At 40.2% G+C, this 20357-nt stretch overlaps 1 protein-coding gene across 1 annotated transcript in view; it reads left to right on the top strand.

The window, feature by feature from the left end:
- The window catches only part of LOC129655240 (adenylate kinase isoenzyme 5), a 34773-nt gene extending 19421 nt beyond the window's left edge, over positions 1-15352 (top strand). Inside the window, exon 4 of the mRNA XM_055585432.1 lies at positions 14543-15352. Within this exon, the coding sequence (XP_055441407.1) occupies positions 14543-14611 (69 nt within the window). The 3' untranslated portion in view covers positions 14612-15352. The remainder of the gene's footprint in view (positions 1-14542) is intronic.
- Positions 15353-20357: the final 5005 nt, after the last annotated feature.

The raw sequence follows: 20357 nt of genomic DNA, 5'->3' as shown, positions 1-20357 counted from the left end.
TCTCCCTGTCTCATTGGTAATTGAGCCCACAGCAGGACTCTAACCTCCAGGTGGGCTCCTGGATCATGTAAAGAGTTTTCTTAAAGTACATGGGGGTGGTGAATGAACTTCGAGATTCAAGTGAGACCATTCAGTAGTGGCTCAGTGAGATTTCTTTAGGAATTAGAGCCACAGAAACAGTCCAGCCCAGAAAAAGACCACCCTCCAAAAACACTTCCCTCTAACCTGTGTTGCTCACTTATGCTTACTCTCCATCCAGCCCCTGACACCTTTACTGCCTGATGATGTGTGTGTGTGTGCTTGGTCATGTCCAGCTCGGTAGCCTGCCAGGTTCTGTCCTTGGGATTTTTCAGGCAAGAATACAGGAGCGGGTTGCCATTTCCCACTCCAGGGGATCTTCTGACTTAGGGACAGAAGCCAAATTCCCTGTGTGTCTCCTGCATTGCAGGGGGATTCTTAACCTCCTGAGCCATCGGGGAAGCCCACTGCCTAATGATAGTCAGTCCTTTTTGCCACCAACTATCTGGAAAAGTGCAATGGAATTTCAAACAAAAGTAAAAAGCAAAACAAAACCAAGTTTATAGAGCCACTGCCTTATTCTTTGTTATGCCATCATGATATAATGATGTAAAAGTTAGAACTTCTTGTAACATAAACCAAGGGGTAGAAGCATATGTGATCCAAATGGATCCTCTGACCTTCCATTTTCCCCTCTAATAAAGTCAGCTTTCTGCTGCATCTAAGAAAGAATTAGAACTTTTGTCCATGTCACTCCCTTCCTCCTTGCACTCAAAGTAGACATCATTAGGCAATTGTGGTTCTTCTTTCCTATCCATTCTGGACGTTGCCTTAGAAATTTTATCAGGGACTTCCCTGGCAGCCCAGTCGTTAAGAATCTGCCTGCAGAGCTTCCCTGCAGGTGACTCAGTGATAAAGAATCCACCTGCCAATGCAGGAGACACAGGTTCAAGGGATCCGGGAAGATCCCACATGCCATGGAGCAAGCAGCTAAGCCCGTTTACCACAACTATTGAGCCTGTGTCCTAGAAGCCAGGAGCCGCAGGTCCTGAAGCTGAAGAGCCCTCAAGCCCATGCTCCCAGCACGAGAAGCCACCACAATAAATAAGCCCAAGGACCACAACTAAAGTAGCCCCCACTCACCACAACTAGAAAAAAGCCTGCACAGCAACAAAGACCCAGCACAGCCAAAAATAAATAGATAAACAAAAAGATGGAAAAGGATTAAGTTAAAAAAAAAAAAGGAATCTTGTCAGCCTATGCAGGGGGTGCAGGGTCAATCTTTGGTCGGGAAACTAAGATCCCACATGGCTCGCAGCCAAAAACCCAAAACATAAAACAGAAGCAATATTGTGATTAATTCAATAGACTTTAAAAATGGTCCACATCAAAAAATCTTTTAAAAAAAAAACTTTATCGACACAGCAGTACAGGTAGTCTCACCCAACTCACTAGAGTTGACCCATAAGAGAAAGCTTTTTTCACCTTGAGTGAGAGAATTTATAATTGAAAAAATAATTGAAATGAATCATTTTGATGGGCTTCCCAGGTGGCAATAGTGGTAAAGAACCTGACTGCCAGTGCAGGAGACATAAGAGACTGAAGTTTGATCACTGGGTCGAGAAGATCTCCTGGAGAAGGAAATGGCAACCCACTCCAGTATTCTTGCCTGGAGGATCCCATGGACAGAGGACCCATGCCAGTATTCTTGCCTGGAGGATCCCATGGACAGAGGACCCACTCCAGTATTCTTGCCTGGAGAATCCCATGGACAGAGGAGCCTGGTGGGCTACAGTCCATGGGGTCACAAATAGTCGGACACAACTGAAGTGACTTAGGATGCATATAGCATTTTAAAGTGAATGACATAGTATCTGTCCAGAGGCTCCCTGGTTTGAGTGTAAGAAAGCCAGAGTCACTGAGGTGTGTATTCACTTTGGGAACTTGGTGAGTCATTTCACCGCTAAACCTTTCAGCAGAATAAAATGAATGGACAGAATGGGATCTCCTGGAATACCCTAGGTCTATCACTTATGCATCTCAGGAAAAAAACAAAACAAAACAACATATATATATTTGTAGTCATGCATACTTTTCTGTTTTAGAAAACACAAAAAAGTAGGTAGTGCCAAAACTCAGAGGCAAACAGTCCTGATTGTTTCCTTCATATCTTTTTGCTATGAATTTTTAAAGCATGATGCTGACCACAGGTATATTCATGAGATTGTAGATAAGAGCTGGCCTAACCTGAAACATGGAGCTTACTTGTAAGGTGATACGAACCAGGGCTGAAACAGGTCCAGGAAGCCTCTGGGACCAGGCTCCCTTCTGCTCCTCACAGCTGTCTTCCCCTTCTTCTCTCTCGCATCCTGATTTTTCTCTTTCTCTGGTCCAGAAGCTAGAATATGGCAAACATACAGCTTCCATGTTCATGTTCCCACAACAGGTCCAAATTCCAGAGAGAATTATTCTGACTGGCCTTGCTTTCTCTGGTCCCTGGTCCTACCAGCTATGGCCGGGCAGGTGGGGTCACATGGGGCTTTTTCATCTGTTCGGTAGCTGTTTATTGAGTGCATACTTCATGTCAGATTCTTGGTGCTGGAGACACAGCACTAAAAATCCCTCACTGAAAAAAGAGCAGTAGACAAGAAAATAATTGCTGATAGGATTAACTCTATGAAAAAACAAAACAGAGTGGGTTGTTATGGGTGAAAAGTCTCTAAGGAGGTAGCATTTGAATTAAGATCAGACTAATAAAACTATGGTTGCCTGATTGCCTGGGACTTGTCCCTGAAAATTGGGTGGGAAACAAGAAATTCCCAGAAGAAAAGATCTTGTAAACTGGGAGAAATTCTAGAAATAGCTTATTCAAGTGGCATGTACAAAAGTGTATAAATTGATATTTAAAACCTCTCTTTTTGCTAAGGATAAAGCTGCTTTTAAAAAAGAAACTAGAAAATTTAAGAGCATAAAGATAAAAATAACCCGGAGTTATTCCACCCAAAGATAAAATTGATAAACAAAGAAAACATTTTGATATATTTTCTTACATTCTTGTTTTTTCACTTTTAATATGCTTTTTGCTCCTGGCATCATAAGCCCAGAAACGTCCCCCAGCCCTAGAGAAAGCAGTCCTGACAATAGATGATATCTGTTCCTGGGTTATTTATTAGTCTTAATCAATTTAGAAAATAAAAAGAGAGGCCAGTGACTCATTAAACAGGCACTTAACAGATGCAGAAAATCCACTTCCTTGGCAACTTGGCATTTATAAAGGAGAAAATAAGTTATTCGCTCTGCAGCTCTTCTGCTAAAATGTCCCAACTTCATAAATAGTTTAGCCATTTTTAGTAAGTCCTGAAATATAGCTGTATGCATTTATTGTTCTGGGTAGTCATCCAACCTGGCAGGAGACTTCCTGTGAACTGAGGGATAAAGAATGAGAAATGTCATTGCTGGAACTTCCATGAAAGGAGTGGAAGCAGAAGGCAGCATTGGATCAAATTTTATCCCTTGGATATAACAGTCCATTTGATAGCCCTAAATCAATTGGATTCTTGACTGGAGTCTAATACGAGGCAAGGAAAACCCCAAATTACTTGTGTACTCTGAATTCTCTGTGCTTGAATCCTTCATTTTAATTCTTCTTTCAATTGGCTAAAATAATTTGAACTAATTTTTAGTTCAATCTCTCTATGACTGTCCAGGAGTGTCATTATGGTGGTTTTATACATCAAATACCATTTCACTAGATCTAAAATTTAGGCCATAATATTTATCTATCAAATTTAGGTCATAATATTTCTCTATCAATTGTTTTCAACCATTTAGTGTTGTGGAGAAAAGGCCAAAACAAATTTGAAAGTAAATTTTTTCAACTTGTATTTTTAAAGAAATGTTTTAATGTGAAAACTTGTGTCCAGATATAGGTCTGATTTTCACTGATCCTCAATGGCATGATAATTTTGTTTTAACTGAAGAATGTTTTCTGTAAGTATTTTTTATGTACCACTCTTTCAGTTTTTCTCAAGTACACACAGATCTCTTCCTTCTACCCCAGTGCCACGCGATAGAAATTTAATGTGAGCCACATGTGTAATTTTAAATTTTCTAATAGCCATAATTTTAAAAGGAAAAGGAAACAAGTGACACTTTTTATCAGGCCTTTGAAATCTGGTGTGTACTTCACACTTGCAACACAGCTCATTTTGCGGTCACCACATTCCAAGGGCTCAGTAGCAACAGTGACTTCTGGACTAGACAGCTCAGTTTTCTATCTATAAGCCACTCCATTATTTTCAATTTTTTTCTGTCTACTTTCTAGGAAAAATCCCAAAGTTGTCTTCCACATTACCCAACTCAATTTTCTACTCCATTGCTCCTTCTTTCCAGCTACCAACATTGATTTTAATTCTCATGTGTTTTTCTGTATTTTTACCTTAGCTGATTCTTTTCATCTGATGCTGTTGCTATTTCAGTATAAACCTGTTCTAATTTCATGACTTTCTGCTCTTATTGATAGCAACCATGTTTTCTTACATACTGCATACTGTTTAAACTAACAATGAAAGTGAAAATATTAGTCCTTGAGTTGTATCAGACTTTTTGTGACCCTGTGGACTCCTCTGTCCATGGAATTCTCCAGGCAAGAATACTGGAATGGGTTGCCATTCCCTTCTCCAGGGGATCTTCCCAACCAGGGATCAAACCCAGGTCCCCTGCATTGTAGTCAGGTTCTCTACCATCTGAGCCACCAGGGAAACTCAAAATATACATTAATTGTCCCTCCTGTGTGCTCTTATAAACACCATTTCTCTCTCCATCTTTGCATTTATCATGTTTTGCTTTTTATTTCTTTACTTCTCTACATCTACCAATAAGAAGTGAACTCCCTCCCCTTGCCACCTCTCTCCCTCTCCCTCTTTCTGACATTAATCAACACATACTTCTTCTATGGTGGAAAGTTCTGATTTCATGAAAATACTACCATCCTGTACACATGTCTGAAGCATCTGGAAGTCAATACATGTTGCAGAAATGTTTTTTTTTAATAGTTACTAACATTCCATATTAACATATTATCTAATTTATTCAACTAGTTTATTTCTCATTTAGTTTGCTGCTGCTGCTAAGTCACTTCAGTCGTGTCCGACTCTGTGCGACCCCATAGATGGCAGCCCACCAGGCTCTGCCATCCCTGGGATTCTCCAGGCAAGAACACTGGAGTGGGTTGCCATTTCCTTCTCCAGTGCATGAAAGTAAAAGTGAAAGTGAAGTCGCTCAGTTGTGTCTGACTCTTCGCGACCCCATGGACTGAAGCCTATCAGGCTCCTCCGTCCATGGTATTTTCCAGGCAAGAGTACTGGAGAGGGTTGCCATTAGTTTGGTTACTACTAAATATGCAGTAAATAAACACACTCATTTAGGCTTTTGTTTCTAGTATGAGAGACTGCTGAGCTATTTTAAGCAGAGACCTCTTAACCTCCTTCACCGATTTCTCCCAAGCCCACCAATCCCCCTTCCCCGCCCTTCTGGCAACCACCCATCTTTTCTCTGTCTGTGAGTCTATTTTCCCTTTGTTCTGTTTGTCTCTGTCATGACTTATTTCACTTAGCACAGTATCCTCTAGATCCATCTGTGTTGTCGTTCTTTTTATGGCTGAGTGGTATTCCACTGTGTATACGTACCCGTCGTCTTTATCTATTCATCTGCTAATGAATGTTTAGGTTGCTCCCATATCTTGATTATTGTGAATAGTTGTGCATATATGTTTTCCCATTAGTGGTTTTTTTTCCCTTTGGGTAAATATGCAGAATCACGTGGTAGCTCTGTTGTTAATTTTTTAGGAACATCCATACATCCATATTATTTTCCACAGTGTGTGTAGCAATTCATATTCCCATCAACAGTGCACAGGGGTTCTGTTTTCTCTACATCCTCACCAATATGTTATTTTTTGTCTTTTTGACAATAGCCATTCTGACAGGTGTGAGGTGATATCTCACTGTGGTCTTGATTTGCATTTCCCTGATGATCGGTGACACTGAGCATGTTTTCATGTGTCTGTTGGCCATCTGTATGTCTCTTTAGGAAAAATATCTATTCTGGCCTTCTTCAAAATAGATATTTCATTTCCCACTCATTTCCCTTTCTCTCTCTGTTACACTGAGAATTCTTTGAAGCATAGAAAAGCTTTGGGATTTCCCCGGTCCTGGATGCCTGGCCTCTTTGGTCAAGGCCCCACCTCAGCTGAGTTTCCTTCTCAGTTCTGAGTCTGTAACTTCCTTGCATTCAGTCTGGACCTGCCCTGCTCAAGTGCTCCTAGCAACCTGGACCTGGAGACAACCCTCTCTCCTGCCCACTGGCCCCGGAGAAAGGAAGGTGCATGAAGGAGAGAGTGAGTGACTTAGAGGAACCCTGAGGGTCTGTCCTCCCGCTTGGCAAATGAGGCATAAATCTCCCGTCTGTCTCTGAGAGACTTAAGAAATTCATTCCTTATGACTCTGCCTGAAAGAATCTTCTTTCTACCCTCCGCCACCCTTCTGATCAGCAGGCTTTCACTAGATTCCCACAAAGAGCTTTTGATTCAGCCCAGCGTTCTCTGCACCCCTGTGGCCCTGTTGAAAAGAGTTGTGCTCACTGCAAGCTTGTCTCCCCCCAGAACAGCAGGCGGAAGAGAACGCCAGACCTTTGTTCTCTTCTGAACACAGTCTTAATTGTCTTTCTCTGGTTGCTTTCATCATGGCCAGGCTTTGTTTTAACCAACTCAGGGCAGTCCCTTCTCTCCCATCTCGAGAACCTTCCCAGGAGCCACTGCCATGGATTCTACCAGCAGAGAATTGGCGCTGTTCCATCCAAGTCCTTGCCAGAGTCCACAGACATTCACAGGGTGTCTCCAATGTCCAAATGTTGGGTGCTTAGTGCTGGGTATTCAGAGAGGAAAAGAGACGGGTGAAACTCTGCACCCACAGCATGGTTGTAAACGTAATAATAGGATTTACAAAATGTTTCAAGTATTTGGAGGCACAGAACTTGGGCCTGGAGAGGCAGATAACAGTTTCAGGAAGAAAAAGACATTTGAGCTGGGTCTAAAGGGAGAGTAGAAGTTAGAGCCAGATGGAAGGGAGGGGACCAAGGCTCTGACATGAGAAAGAGCCCAGTAATGCTAGTACAGGACGAAGTGCACACAGATGGATTAAAGTGGTGGCAGACTTGACTGAAAAGCAAGGTGAAGGCCCCATTCCTCCCTTATGCAATAAATTTTCTAGAAGGAATTATCCAGTAGAGATATGATCTGGGCCAAGTAGGTAATTTACATTTTCCTAGTATTCTCATTCACCAAGAAAAAAAGAAGTAACAAAAAACAAGTCATATTAATTTAACAATATATTTTCTTTAACCTAATATAGCCTAAATATTATCATTTTAACATGTAATCAATATAAAAAATAATATTGAGATGGTTTTACATTCTTTTTTTAATCTCTGTCTTCACAATCTGGTACTTAAGCCTATCTCAATTCACATGCTAAATTTTCATCAGAAATACTAGAATGGTATTTGTATTTCATAAAATTTACAATTGAAAAGGTAGATTGCACATACTCAAGTTGTTCAAATATATTTTTAATTTTCCAATGGCTGAGTCAAGTATTAGTTTTTAAAGTTAATTTTAATTACAGAACATCAAAAACTTAATTCCTCTGGTGTACTGACCACATTTCAGGTGTTCCAAAGCCACCTGTGGCTGGTAGCTACTATATCCTGGGTAGTCCTAGCTTCTTCAAGGAAGTTTGAATTAAGTCCTGCAAGTAAGGAAGGGAACCACAGAGTCATTTCATGCAGGGACATGGCTGATCAGATCTGTTTAGAAAGGTCACTTTTAGAAAGGATAGTTTGGTTTTTTTCCATATCTGTGAAAAGATCTGCTAGTCAAATGTAAACTTTGGACAAAATTGGGAGGAGGAGAAGGAAGGAAAGAGAATAACAAGTTTAAATGGGCAGACTGCTGTTACCCTGGGAAGTCCTGTGAAGAGAGCAGTCATCAACGTGCAGATTATGAATCATCCTTGTATTTTTGCTAAGCTTGTCCTTAAAGTAAAGGTGTACATTGTCCTCCTTCTTTCTAAGGCCTTGAGAGTGAGAAGGAATGTGTGACACGACCAGATCAATGAAGTGGACAACTCCCCGGGGCAGCCTTTTTCATGATCCTGACTTTGCAAAAGCGCATCTGATGATTGTCCACAGACATGCACAAGTTCTAAGCACCCCTCCCCTCTGGCGATAGGGATCCCTGTGGTTGAACAGAGGATGGGGTGAGAGAGGAAGAACGTGGCCCACACAATCAGCATAAACCACTCAGTGGCAGCTTGGGTTTGTCCCAGGAGCCCCATGGCGCCAATACATGAAAAATGAAACTCAAGCAATGTTTTGAATAGTGTGGGAAAATTCAGGAGAAACACTCGATCTGGGTAGTGTTTAAAACAGCTGACTATTTTATGGTTCATAAATTCATAGAACTAAAGAAAAAGAGTAGACAAAACGTGCCAATCCCAGGGTGATATAACTACTTTCCTAATTTATGATCTGTTCCGCTGACAGCTGAGCAGAAATATTATCTCTGATTAGTTTTCCTTTGAGAAGTCAGGTGAAACCTCAGAAATTTAATCATAGCTCCTATTCGCTGGCCTTTAATTTTTTTGTTTAAAAAATCTTTTGTATATTGGTCACTTAACTGCAGGACTTTATATCAAGTCTCATAACAAGAAGGGTAAGTTCTTCAAGCAAATCCACTTACCTGGTTTTCAATTAAAGATATGAAAACCTCGTACATTCTGACTCAGCTGATTCAGAACTGGAGCTCCTTTGGGGTAAGATCATGGGGTTTACTTTCACTCTTCCTGGGTAAAGAAGGTTGCTGTACATTGATATTATCAGCACTGATGACATGTTGAAAACTGACTGTAAGTGGGAGGACACTATATTTTTGAGTTTGCACAATTGCTGAGGAAGCTCTCTTCACACTGAACAGTTTAGTGTGCTGTTTACACAGGATCTTCATCTGTTCACTAAAGACTTAACACTAGCGCCTTGTGAGCTAGTTTAAATTTGCTGAAGTTGTGAGCACCGAGAATAGTTCCTGTTGCTTAGAAAGCACTTAGGAGATTGGTTCTTTTCCATTTCCTATGAGTTCCACAGTTACATATGAAAATATAAAAGCCACTGGTTGTTCTCGTAAAATACTCCCCTTGTGGGTATTAGATGAGATTAAGGAAATGTCCAGGTAATTGCTCAAGAACTGAAGGACAGATTTGGAGAGTAGACAGAAGGCTTTCGTCCCACTCTGTTACTTGGGCTCTCTTTCGCTCCATAAAAGTCCAACCCATTCTTTTCCCAACATGCTCATGCCCACATGCACACACACACACACACACACACATATGTGTGTGCACCTCATTGGCCCTAAAATTCTATTCTCAGAGTTTTGCTTCTGGGGCCTAATGAGGGTCTCAGATTAGTTTCATAGATTTCCCACTCACTGGAGTCAAAGGCTGCTTTCTCCATCTAGAAAGCCTGATTATTTGATTTTGTCTTGAAATCTCCTCACGTCCTTGGGCTCCACAGAGGCACACACCACAGCACGTGACTCTGGATGGCAATGAGCAGCTTTCTTTTTTTTAATTAAATAAATAAATCCCTGGATTTAAGCCACAAAGCAAAATGAAGAAGGGAGGTTTTGGATGAAAATAGAAACGGGAAATGGTCCAGTTAAAGCTCCAGGGCATGACTCACTCCTGCAGCCCAGCTCGCAGCTCCCCCCAAACATCAGCCTTGGCCTGATTGACAAGATCCCATTGAAATGCCTTCCTCCCCCAAGTCCCCTCCATTGGAAAATATCAAGTGTCGCCCTTCAGATGCTTGTTCTCATTAGCCCTTGTATCTGAAACGAAGTTGCCCAGTTTTTACAGAGGGGAATCCCATACCATTCTATAAAGTCCACATTGCGGGTCAGAAAATAGACTCCAACAGTGTATTTCTGGCCCTACAACAACCTGTTTATGTAAAGAAAGGGAAGAAGGAATGGGAAAATGAGGGTACTTTTTCTTTTTTCTTTAACCTTTATTGAAATGCAGTTGACTTACGATGTGTTAGTTTCAGGTGTACAGCAAAGTGATTCCATTATACATATATATTTATACATAGTCTTAAGATTCTTTTCCATTATAGGTTATTACAAGATATTGAGTACAGCTCCTGTGCTTCCCTGGTAGCTCAGTGGTGAAGTATCTGCCTGCAATACAGGGGACACGGGTTCGATCCCTGGGTTGGCAACATCCCCTGGAGAAGGAACCCACTCAAGTAACTTGCCTGAGAACTCCCATGAACAAAGGAGCCTGGGGGCCCGGGGGTCACCAGTCAGACACAACTTAGCAACTGTACCACCGCCACTACCACCACCCTGTGCTATACAGTTGTCCTTGTTGTTTATCTATTTTACACAAGGTAGTCTGAAAAGTGAAAAGTGTTAGTTGCTCAGTCGTGCCTGACTCTTTTTCAACCCCATGCACTGTAGCCCGCCAGGCTCCTCTGTCCTTAGAATTCTCCAGGCAAGTACTGGAGTGGGTAGCCATTCCCTTCTCCAGAATATCTTCCCGACCCAGGGATTGAACCTGGGTCTCTTGCATTGCAGATTCTTTACGGTCTGAGCCACCAGGGAGTCACCCAGTAGTTTGTATAGTTTAATTTCAAACTCCTAATTTATCCCTCCCCAATGCCTTTTCCCTTTGGTAACCATAAATTTGTTTTCTATGTCTATTACTCTATTTCTGTTTAGTAAATAAGTTCATTTGTCATTATTTTTAGATTCCACAAATAAGCAATACCATATGGTATTTGTCTTTTTCTGACTTACTTCACTTATTGTGACAATCTCTAGGTCCAACCATGTTGCTGCAAGTGCCATTATTTCATTCTTTTTGATGGCCAAATAATATTCCATTGTATCTATGTACCACATCTTCTTTATCCATTCATCTGTCGATGGACCTTTAAGTTGCCTCCATGTCATAACTATTGTAAATAGTGCTATGAACACTATGGTGCATGTATTCTTTTGAATAATAGTTTTCTCCAAACATATGCCCAGGAGTGAGATCATTGGAGAGGATCCAGTGGAGAGGTGGAAAGTGTCACTTGGAGAGGACACTTTCTTTCATTCAACTTCTCTTTCCTTTGCCTACCTCTCTAGAGTCAAGCTCTGAGGGTACAAATGCTGAGTGGTGGCCCTGTCGTCAAAGAGCTGGCTGTGTAGATATTTGGGATAGTGGTAGGTTATATCTGGCCAAGAAGTAAAAAGTTGAACATCACAGTGAACTGCAACCACTTGAAAATGTTGGAAGAGCCATTATTTCATTACGATGACAAGTAGGGAAAGTTAACAATAGAAAGAAATGTTGTTATAATGAACAAATGTGTTTTCATCAGTCTAGAAGAAATTCTGGTTAACAGTCAACCAAATTATATGAATTTGACACTGTCATTATACCAGATTAGCAGGTTATCAATCAACAAAAAAATGGAGGAAAAAAGAGAGGACGTAATCAGTGTTTTTAAAAGAAATTTTTTGTACTAATAACTTATCAGTGTTAGGAAACATGATGAGTATTAGATAGGAGACAAGAAGTGGGAAACATAAGCGTGAGTTTCTTTTGGAAGGATGAAAAATTTAGAAAAGCATGTAAGATTACAAGTGCTGGGTGGCATTGGTTAGAAAAGAGTGGGTTGGAAGAGGGAAATGTTACAGGACTAGTTCGTAGAAATGGGGACGTGTTAGGTCAGTTAAATGCAACTAGAGAGTTCAACAAGACATTATGGAGAACAGATAAAGAGGAAACTGCAAAATATAGTTAGGGTAACTATAACTAGTTAGGGTTTGTCCAAATGAAGCAGAGGCTGTAACCAAACTGAAAATCCCTCTACAGGCATCCCTGGATTAGATAATTATAATGAGAATGCTTACATGCAAATACAGTAGAAGGTGACTTGGGGGTCAATCCGTAATTAGCTGCTTCTTCTGGGGGAGATTGGAGTGAACTTTGGGAAGTGTTTGTGCCAGGTACAAAGCATTGGAAACAAGGAGAGAAAACTTAGAAGGATGTACTGAAAGGTTGTAGAGTCTCTGCTCAGGGAACTTCCTGGGGAACAGAGGCCTGATACCTCTTGCACTATACGGTCACAGATCATGTAAATAATAAGCCTGTACTATCGATTTACCTCTGCTCACCCACCCTCGGTGAGAGGAGATGAGGAAAGTGAATTCACAGTCTCTTTTTCTCTTCCCTCCTCCCAGTATTTGAAAAGGTGGGTTAGAGGACTGCTCAGCAGGACAACAAGCAGTGGCAGGGGACAAAGTGTGGATGAACCTTGAAAACATGCTTAGTGAAAGAAAAATCACAAAAGACTGCATATTATGTGATTCCATTTATATAAAATGTCCAAACAGGCAAATCTATGGAGATACAAGCCCATCCCAACCTATTCTTCTAGCCTCCCCCCTTCCTTTGAAACTAGTTTGCACAAAGAATGTAGACAGGAGTTGAACCAATCATCTAGTGTTTCTCAAAGTGTGGGCCAAGATGACCCACATCAAGATCATTGGGAAAACTTATGAAATATGCAGATTAGAAGGCCAGCCCAAACTCACCAAATGAGAACCTCTGGAGAAGAAGTCTGAAGAAGCTCACTCCCCCAACCCTTCTGTGAGTCTCATTCCAATCACCAGGCTTCTACTTTCTATGGACACTATGTGTGCAGTGGGACAAACCTCAGCAATTGGCACAATTTTAGGGAATTTTGAGAGGAAGGGATAGTAGTGCCTTCATGCCCAGAAAATCAGCTCCCCTCTGCTTCCTCTGTAGCTGGCTCCTTGTCCTGGTGTATCAACAGTCTCCAAGAGGACTTGCCTTAGCATTTAGCACCCCTGCAAGTTGAGGTCCCAGCTTTTGCTTTCTCCACACTCATCCCTCTTATCCCCCAACTTCTGCCCTATTCATACCCTGCCCCAAACACTCCAGAACACTGAGAATCTCATTTTAACTAACTTGAGTCTTTCCATGACCTTTAACAATAATTTGTTTACCTCAATAGGCTCCTAGTCTTTGCTGTTGTTGTTAGGCCAGTTCAGGTTCACGGCAAAATTGAGCACTAACAACAACAGCAAAGACTAGGAGCCTATTGAGGTAAACAAATTATTGTTAAAGGTCATGGAAAGACTTGAGTACATACTCCCTGGCCTCAAACACACACAACCTCTCCCACTATCAACATCCTACACAGAATTCCCTGGAGGTTCTAGTAGTTAGGATTCCAAGTTTTCACTGCCATGATCCAGGTTGAATCCTTAGTCAGGGAACTGAGATCCTGCAAGCCACAAGGCACAACAAGAAAAACAACCCCCCACTCCCACCCCCACAAAACATCCCACACAGGAGTAGCACATACATTATAACTGATGAACTTATATCAACACATCATTACCACTCAACAGAATTTATATTATGGGCTCACTTTTATTTGGCTGCACGGGGTCTTAGTTGCAGCATGCAAGATCTTCGTTGCAGCATGCAGACAGTTAGGTGTGGCATGCAGGATCTAGTTTTCTGACCACGGATAAAAGCTGGGCCCCTGCATTGACAGCACGGTCTTTAGCCACTGGACCACCATGGGAGTCCCAGGGTTCACTCTTGGCATGGCATGTTCTATGGGTTTTGACAAAGGTATAGCAGCGTGGATCCATGGTTACAGTACCACACAGAATAGTTTCACTACCATAAAAATCATGTGTTCCACTTACTCATTCCTCTCTCCCCCCAACTCTCAATATTTTTACTACGTCTCCATAGTTTTGTCATTTTTCCGTTGTTACATTGTATGCAGCCTTTTGAGATTGGCTTCTTTCATTTAGTAATATGTATTTACATTTCCTCCATGTCTTTTCATGGTTTGATAGCCCATTTCTTTTGCGCTCTAAATAATATCCCATTGTTTGGATGCACCAGTTTATTTATCCACTCACCTAAGGACATCTCTGTTGCTTCCAATTTTTTGCAATCATGAATAAAGCTCCTATAACCCTGTGTGCAGGTTTTTGTGTGGGCTCATTCGCATAAGTACCAAGGAGCACAAACTGTTGGATCATATGCTAAGAATGCTTAATTTGTAAGAAGTGGACAAATGGTTTTCCCAAGTGGCTGTACATTTTGCATTCCCGTCATTCCTGTGCCTCCCCACCCTCACCAGGATTTGATGATGTTTTAGACTTTGCCCATTCTAATAGGTGTGTAGTGGTATCTCATTATGTTAATTAGGCACCTAGTTTTTAAACAACTACTCTTTTCTCCATGGTTTTGGAGTCCTGTGTTTTAAACTTTTGCACTGCAACTTATAAGCAGGTAATCTTTATTACTAAAAATGGTCTTATTTATAAACATTTCTTACTAACTTTCTCTTTCTTCCTTTTACACAGATAAATGCAGAGGGCACACCAGAAGAAGTTTTTCTTCAACTCTGCACAGCTATTGACTCTATTTTCTGAAGGCAAAAATGCATGTATGTTGAGAGTGGAACAGAGAAAAATATTAAAAGGTTCATCGCTTAACACAGTATGTTTCAATTTAAACCTTCTGTGTGTCCCCCGCCTCAAAATCCTGACATTGCTGTTTGCTTCCCAGCTTGACCTGAGAGGTGTGTGGAAATCATGCATGGTGTATTTGGTATTGTCCAGCCTTTTCTTCCTCAGACAGCAGTCTGCACTCACAGCACGCACTCTTTTCTGTCACCTCAGAGCTAAATTAGTCTGTGAACAGCAGTGCAGTGCCCGTCGGTGTCAGCTGTGCCTTCAGGACTAATCACTTGATTCTACTCTCCTCAGAAAGGGAGGACTTAGCGCCCTTAACGCCACATCACATCTCCCTTCCTCTCTTCAAGATTTGTTACTGAACTGAAGGCCCTTAATATGGGGGGCAAGCTGGGGCGTCACCCCCTGGAAGCTGTTTCCTCAAAGTCTCACCCAGCTCAGAACCACAGAGATTGGGTTAACAAGTGAACACCAATTGTTCCTAAGAAATTTGATTAAATTTCTAAAAATGTTATAAGAGCTTTTTAAAATTTGAAAGTGTATAGCTTTTTCCAAGATAGCAAAATCTAGACTAGTCACCGATAACATTTCTCTATTCATTTCTATAAAACTGGCTACTTGGAATACTGTCATATTGGCTAAGAGAACAAATTGGATAAACTGTCTAACTTAGACTCTTCTATAAAACAGTTGGAGCATCTGGGGAATTATACATTAATACCAATGACCACACAGAATTTAAAAGCATGAGGTGATTTGTTATTGCATTCACTGGACTAACATCAGCTTATGTCACCTGTGTAGTTACCAAGCAAGTAAGAAATGTAATAACAAAACTGACGTGGGAGGAAGGGGCATGTCAGTACACAATGTTTATCAGAGTTTAATGCTGTATTTGTTCCATAAAGGCCCTTTACAGAGGTTTGCAAGCCTTATATCCATATGTAAAATTGTGTTTCCTCAAATCAAACCAGTGAAGTTTGGGTTCTCTTTTGTGCTACCAGCTGCCAAGTCCGAGTTTCTTATATATTCTACTGGAATAATTGCATTTAGTCACTACAAAATACCACAGTTTCAATTTGCATGATTTTTTTTTTTTCTTCAATGGTTGTGCAGGATTGAAGGATTCGTTTCTGGGACAGATTGTATTTTTTAAATCTTTTTTTTTTTCCCTTGAAATGGATATGTACAAATAAAATAAATGGAACACAGGATAACTCTTTTTCTATTTATTTGTAACTCACATCATTCTGGAAAGCATTTGAAGCCTTATTCCAAACAGAATTTCAAAGGCAAACACAGTAATAGTTGAGATTTATGATATGCTCATATGGTTTTAATTTTGGCCATAGATCAGTTTTGAGCTATTACAGAGAGCACTCTCAGTGTCTTCATGATACATGGTAATTTTCATATTTCCTTTTACTCTAGCAGTCATTCTTAAACAGAAATGTCAGTGTTTGCTAAAGAAGAAATTAAATTTCTTTGGTTACAATTATGTCTCTATGAACAAAAAGGGGCATGTTCCTACAGCTCACACAGTTGTCAAATACTTTATTACTACCCCAAGTTGTAACACTCTCTACAGGGGAACACAAGGAGTATTTGAGCAAATTAGAGAGAGAGTTACAGGATGAAAATTATCAGTTGTGCCAGAAAACACAAAATGACTCTTTGTCGAGATTAACATTCTTTAAACACATACCACGTATTGGTAAACAGTCCATGCCCACCACAGCTTTGACAGACAGCAGGGCAGCAGACAAGCCCAGCCATGGCTTTTATGGCTGCAGTTGGCTACCCTCTTAAGAAAAAAAAATTAGCAGGGGTAAATGGCTTTGCCCCAAAGAGTATCTAGAGGTACAAATCAAGTCTTCTACAAAACTGCTAAAATAGTCTACTGATTCGAATGGCTTGACATGACATCACTAAAGTCATACGATTGTATAGTAGGAAAGGACTTTAGAGGTCTCTGCCCCTGGAAGAAGACCTTGTCTGTATGTATAAAATATCAAAACACAAACTCCTTTACAATGATCTACATTCAGAGCCTCACTTGATCTGGCCTTGTAGCCTCTCTCACCCCAACAACTACCACTCTCCTCTTGCTCATCTGGTTCAAATGACACTGGCCCTCTGTTGCCTGAATAAGCTAAGCTCTCTAATGGATCAGGACCCCTGGCCATGCTATCCTTCTGCCTCTTCCTCCAGATTATCCACAAGGCTAAATCCCTCACCCCATTTAGATCTCTGTTCAAACTGACTCTTGTTGTTGAGGTGTTCTCTGAGTACTCCTTCTAAATGACAGACTGGTCCTGATAATTTTTTTTTTCAAGCATTATTTTTCTTCACAGCATTTATCTCTGCCTAAAATTATATAGTATTTTTATTTACTTGTTTACTGTAGATCTTCGGCATTAGAATATAAGCTTCAGAAAGGCAAGGCTCCGTATCCTCAGTTCTACACATAGCCATCATTATGGAGGGCTAACACTTAAATCCTCTGAACCTTGGTTTTCTCATATGTACAATGGAGGTCACAATCATAAGTAACCTCATAGAGGTGTTGTGAGGATTAAAGAGGTTAATAATACATGTAAATCATTTACTAGTTCCTAGTGCTCAATAAAAGGTAGTTCTTTGTCAACATTTATTGAGTGTCTCATTTAAACAACTGAGACTAGGACCCAGAATTTCCATTCTAGTTTCTATTACATCACTCTAAAAACATGGCAGAAAATGGGCTCCCAGAGAGGACCAAAATCTCAGCCACCTAGGTCTGAACCACATCCTCTAGATAAGACAGGATGTAATAATCCTTTAGTCCTTCCAGAGCCCTGCAAAGATCTCCTGAGGCAAACCTTCTAAGGGTCCCACAGACGCACTCGCAGACACTCAGGCATAGGTGATTTTTCTAACTTTCTAGAGAAAAAAATGTAACCAAAACATCAGTCCTATTACCAATAAATATTTATTGAGAATCGACTAAGAGCCAGACCGTAGGTATAAAGGTAGACACGGATGGTCTCTGTCTTCATGGAGCTAAATGTGACACTATGCTCAAAAATCCATTTAATCAGCTATTTGAACTTTAAGGGAAAAGGGTCCCCCCAGGCCACCTCAGGATCATATAAATAGAAGCACATTGTTCATCAAGATATGAAATAAAAACTAACCTTTAGAACCTACATTGAACAATACCTGCATAATTTTGTGGAAAAACCTACTTGTTATCTGGAGACTTTCAAGTCCATTCAATGTACCTAGAATAACAGCGTTCAAACTTTGTTACCCACAGTAAGAAATATAGTAATTTATATAGCATGCCACTCTTATGTTTATAATGTAGAATTTTTGCAAAGTATTTATCCTTACTACATGTCATATACTGTTTTTTTCATTTCATAAAAAAATGTTCTTCATACCCCAGTAAATTGTGTTCTGCAATTTAAACAAAAGGGAAAAGGAGAGAAAAATGGACATGACATACTATTATGCTGAGAGGTACCAAACATGCAGGGAAAACAAACTGTACCTGAGGCAGGAGACCCAAGCCTTTAGTCCCAGCTTTGCCTAAAAAGCCTTATGACCACATGTTTGCTGTCAAATTAGAATATGTAAATTATGTTTGTTTCCTTACTTCATCACAGGGCAGGCTGAGTGCTTTTTCCACATCCACAGATGTGCTTCTCTATTCTGAGCTATAAACCTGGATGCTTGCTCAGATTTATACTCTAAGATGCATAGCGCACCAGAATAAGACAGAAAAGCAACTCCTGCACACCTTCACCTCCAACACCTCAGTGACCCCTGACAAAGGGAATATTCTTGTGCAGGAAATAGGGTAGTGAGGCAGACACTGACCTGGGAGCAATCTGTCTGGGTTAAAATATAAACATCACCGCGTTACTAACCATATTGACCTTGGGCAAGTTACTTAACCTCTCTGGCTAGATTTCCTGATATGAAACCAGGATAATAAATGAACCTGCCTCATAAAATTGTAAGAATTAAATCTGTTACTATACGCTTGCTTGGCACATAACAAGCACTCTATCAGTGTTTGCTATTCTTAAAGCATATCACACCAAACAAAATTTCCACTGCCTAAACCTGAAAGCAGTGGTTTTAGGTGTCCTTAAAAGTTAAGGGAGATCAACCCTGAATATTCACCGGAAGGACTGATGCTGAAGCCAAAGCTCCAGTATTCTGATCATCTGATGTGAATAGATGACTCACTGGAAAAGTCCCTAATGCTGGGAAAGACTGAAGGCAGAAGAGGGTGTCAGAGGATGAGATGGCTGGACAGCATCAACGATGCAATGAACATGAACTTGGGCAAACTCCAGGAGATGGTGAGGGACAGGGAGGTCTGGCATGCTGCAGTCCATGGAGTTGCAAAGAGTCGGACACGACTGGGCGACTGAACAACAACAGAAGTTCCTTCAGTTCGTAGCAAATAACTTGAGCATAATATTTCAGAAAATACAACTGACCTACTGAATACTACTGAATAAGTGATGCTTTAACAAGTAGGTCAATGTTTGTCTCAACGCCAAAGCTTCCATGTAGGAGATGGAAGGCCTACTTGCAAATATGACAGCCCTGCCCATTCCTGCAATCTTCAAATTAAAACAACAATACACATTACCACTAACTACTACCCTTTTAAAGTCATGAGGACTATTTGCTTAGAGCTGAGAAATGCAAAATAAACACATCTTTGCTTAAGCAGAAAAGAATCCTCTTTGTCACTCAAAATTTTCAAAAATCTTTTGCCCTTAAAAAAAAAATTTAAGTGGATTTGTTATCACTCTTTCATGGGATTTTTGAATGGCTCTGAATGGTTCTTCAAAATTGATTGGTATTATTCCTATACAAACATAGAAGTTACAGAAGTTACCGTCAGTGCCACCTACTATCTTACTACAAGTTGAAGGTAGAGCTTCTGGAATATTCACTTGCAGTTTAACAGCCAAATGCCCAAATGGCTGATTCCCCTCTTCTTCCCCCAACTAATAATTTCAGGGCATAAAGTTTAGCTCAAGTCCATTTCCCTTTTTTCTGATGTGATATATTTTACCAAAATCATCAGTATACTTTAATCAATATATTACTTTTAAAATTCTCATATTTCTATAGTTAAAATTATATTACTTTTCTCAATTAAAAAATTCAGGGTATAATTTCAGTACACTACAGTGTATTGAAGAGGACTGGTAAATAATGTCCCCTTGATTTAAAACTGGAAAAAACGAGACTAAAAATTGTGTCAGTATACTTAGTTATTAATCTTAGAATATTTACATTTTCCATTAATCAATAATAATTTCCAGAGAATACAGTGATTTTCAAAAACTACTTATTTAACACATGGGGAAGCTTACTTTCATTAAAAAGAATGAGTAAAAATTTTCAACGTAAGTTTAGTTTTCACATCTGGACATTAATTATTGCCTTTTTTCTTTAACCATGGTATGCATTCTTTTTTTAAACCTAGTTTAGTGTCTCAGCAAACACTCTGAGTGAAAACATTACCATCTTTTACAGAGTTTCTCAAGTTTACCCTTTTTCATCATATAGTCCATATTCTTCTTAAAGGACAGGTAAAGGAAAAAAAAAAAAAAAAACCTAAAAAAAATTTGTTTTAACACTCATTAAAAAAGAAAATCCAGAATCTAACCAAAGGAAGTCACAACAAGCA

Source organism: Bubalus kerabau, chromosome 6 (assembly GCF_029407905.1).
Source record: "Bubalus kerabau isolate K-KA32 ecotype Philippines breed swamp buffalo chromosome 6, PCC_UOA_SB_1v2, whole genome shotgun sequence".
NCBI lineage: Eukaryota > Metazoa > Chordata > Mammalia > Artiodactyla > Bovidae > Bubalus > Bubalus kerabau.
This window is presented reverse-complemented; position numbering and strand designations above follow the sequence as displayed.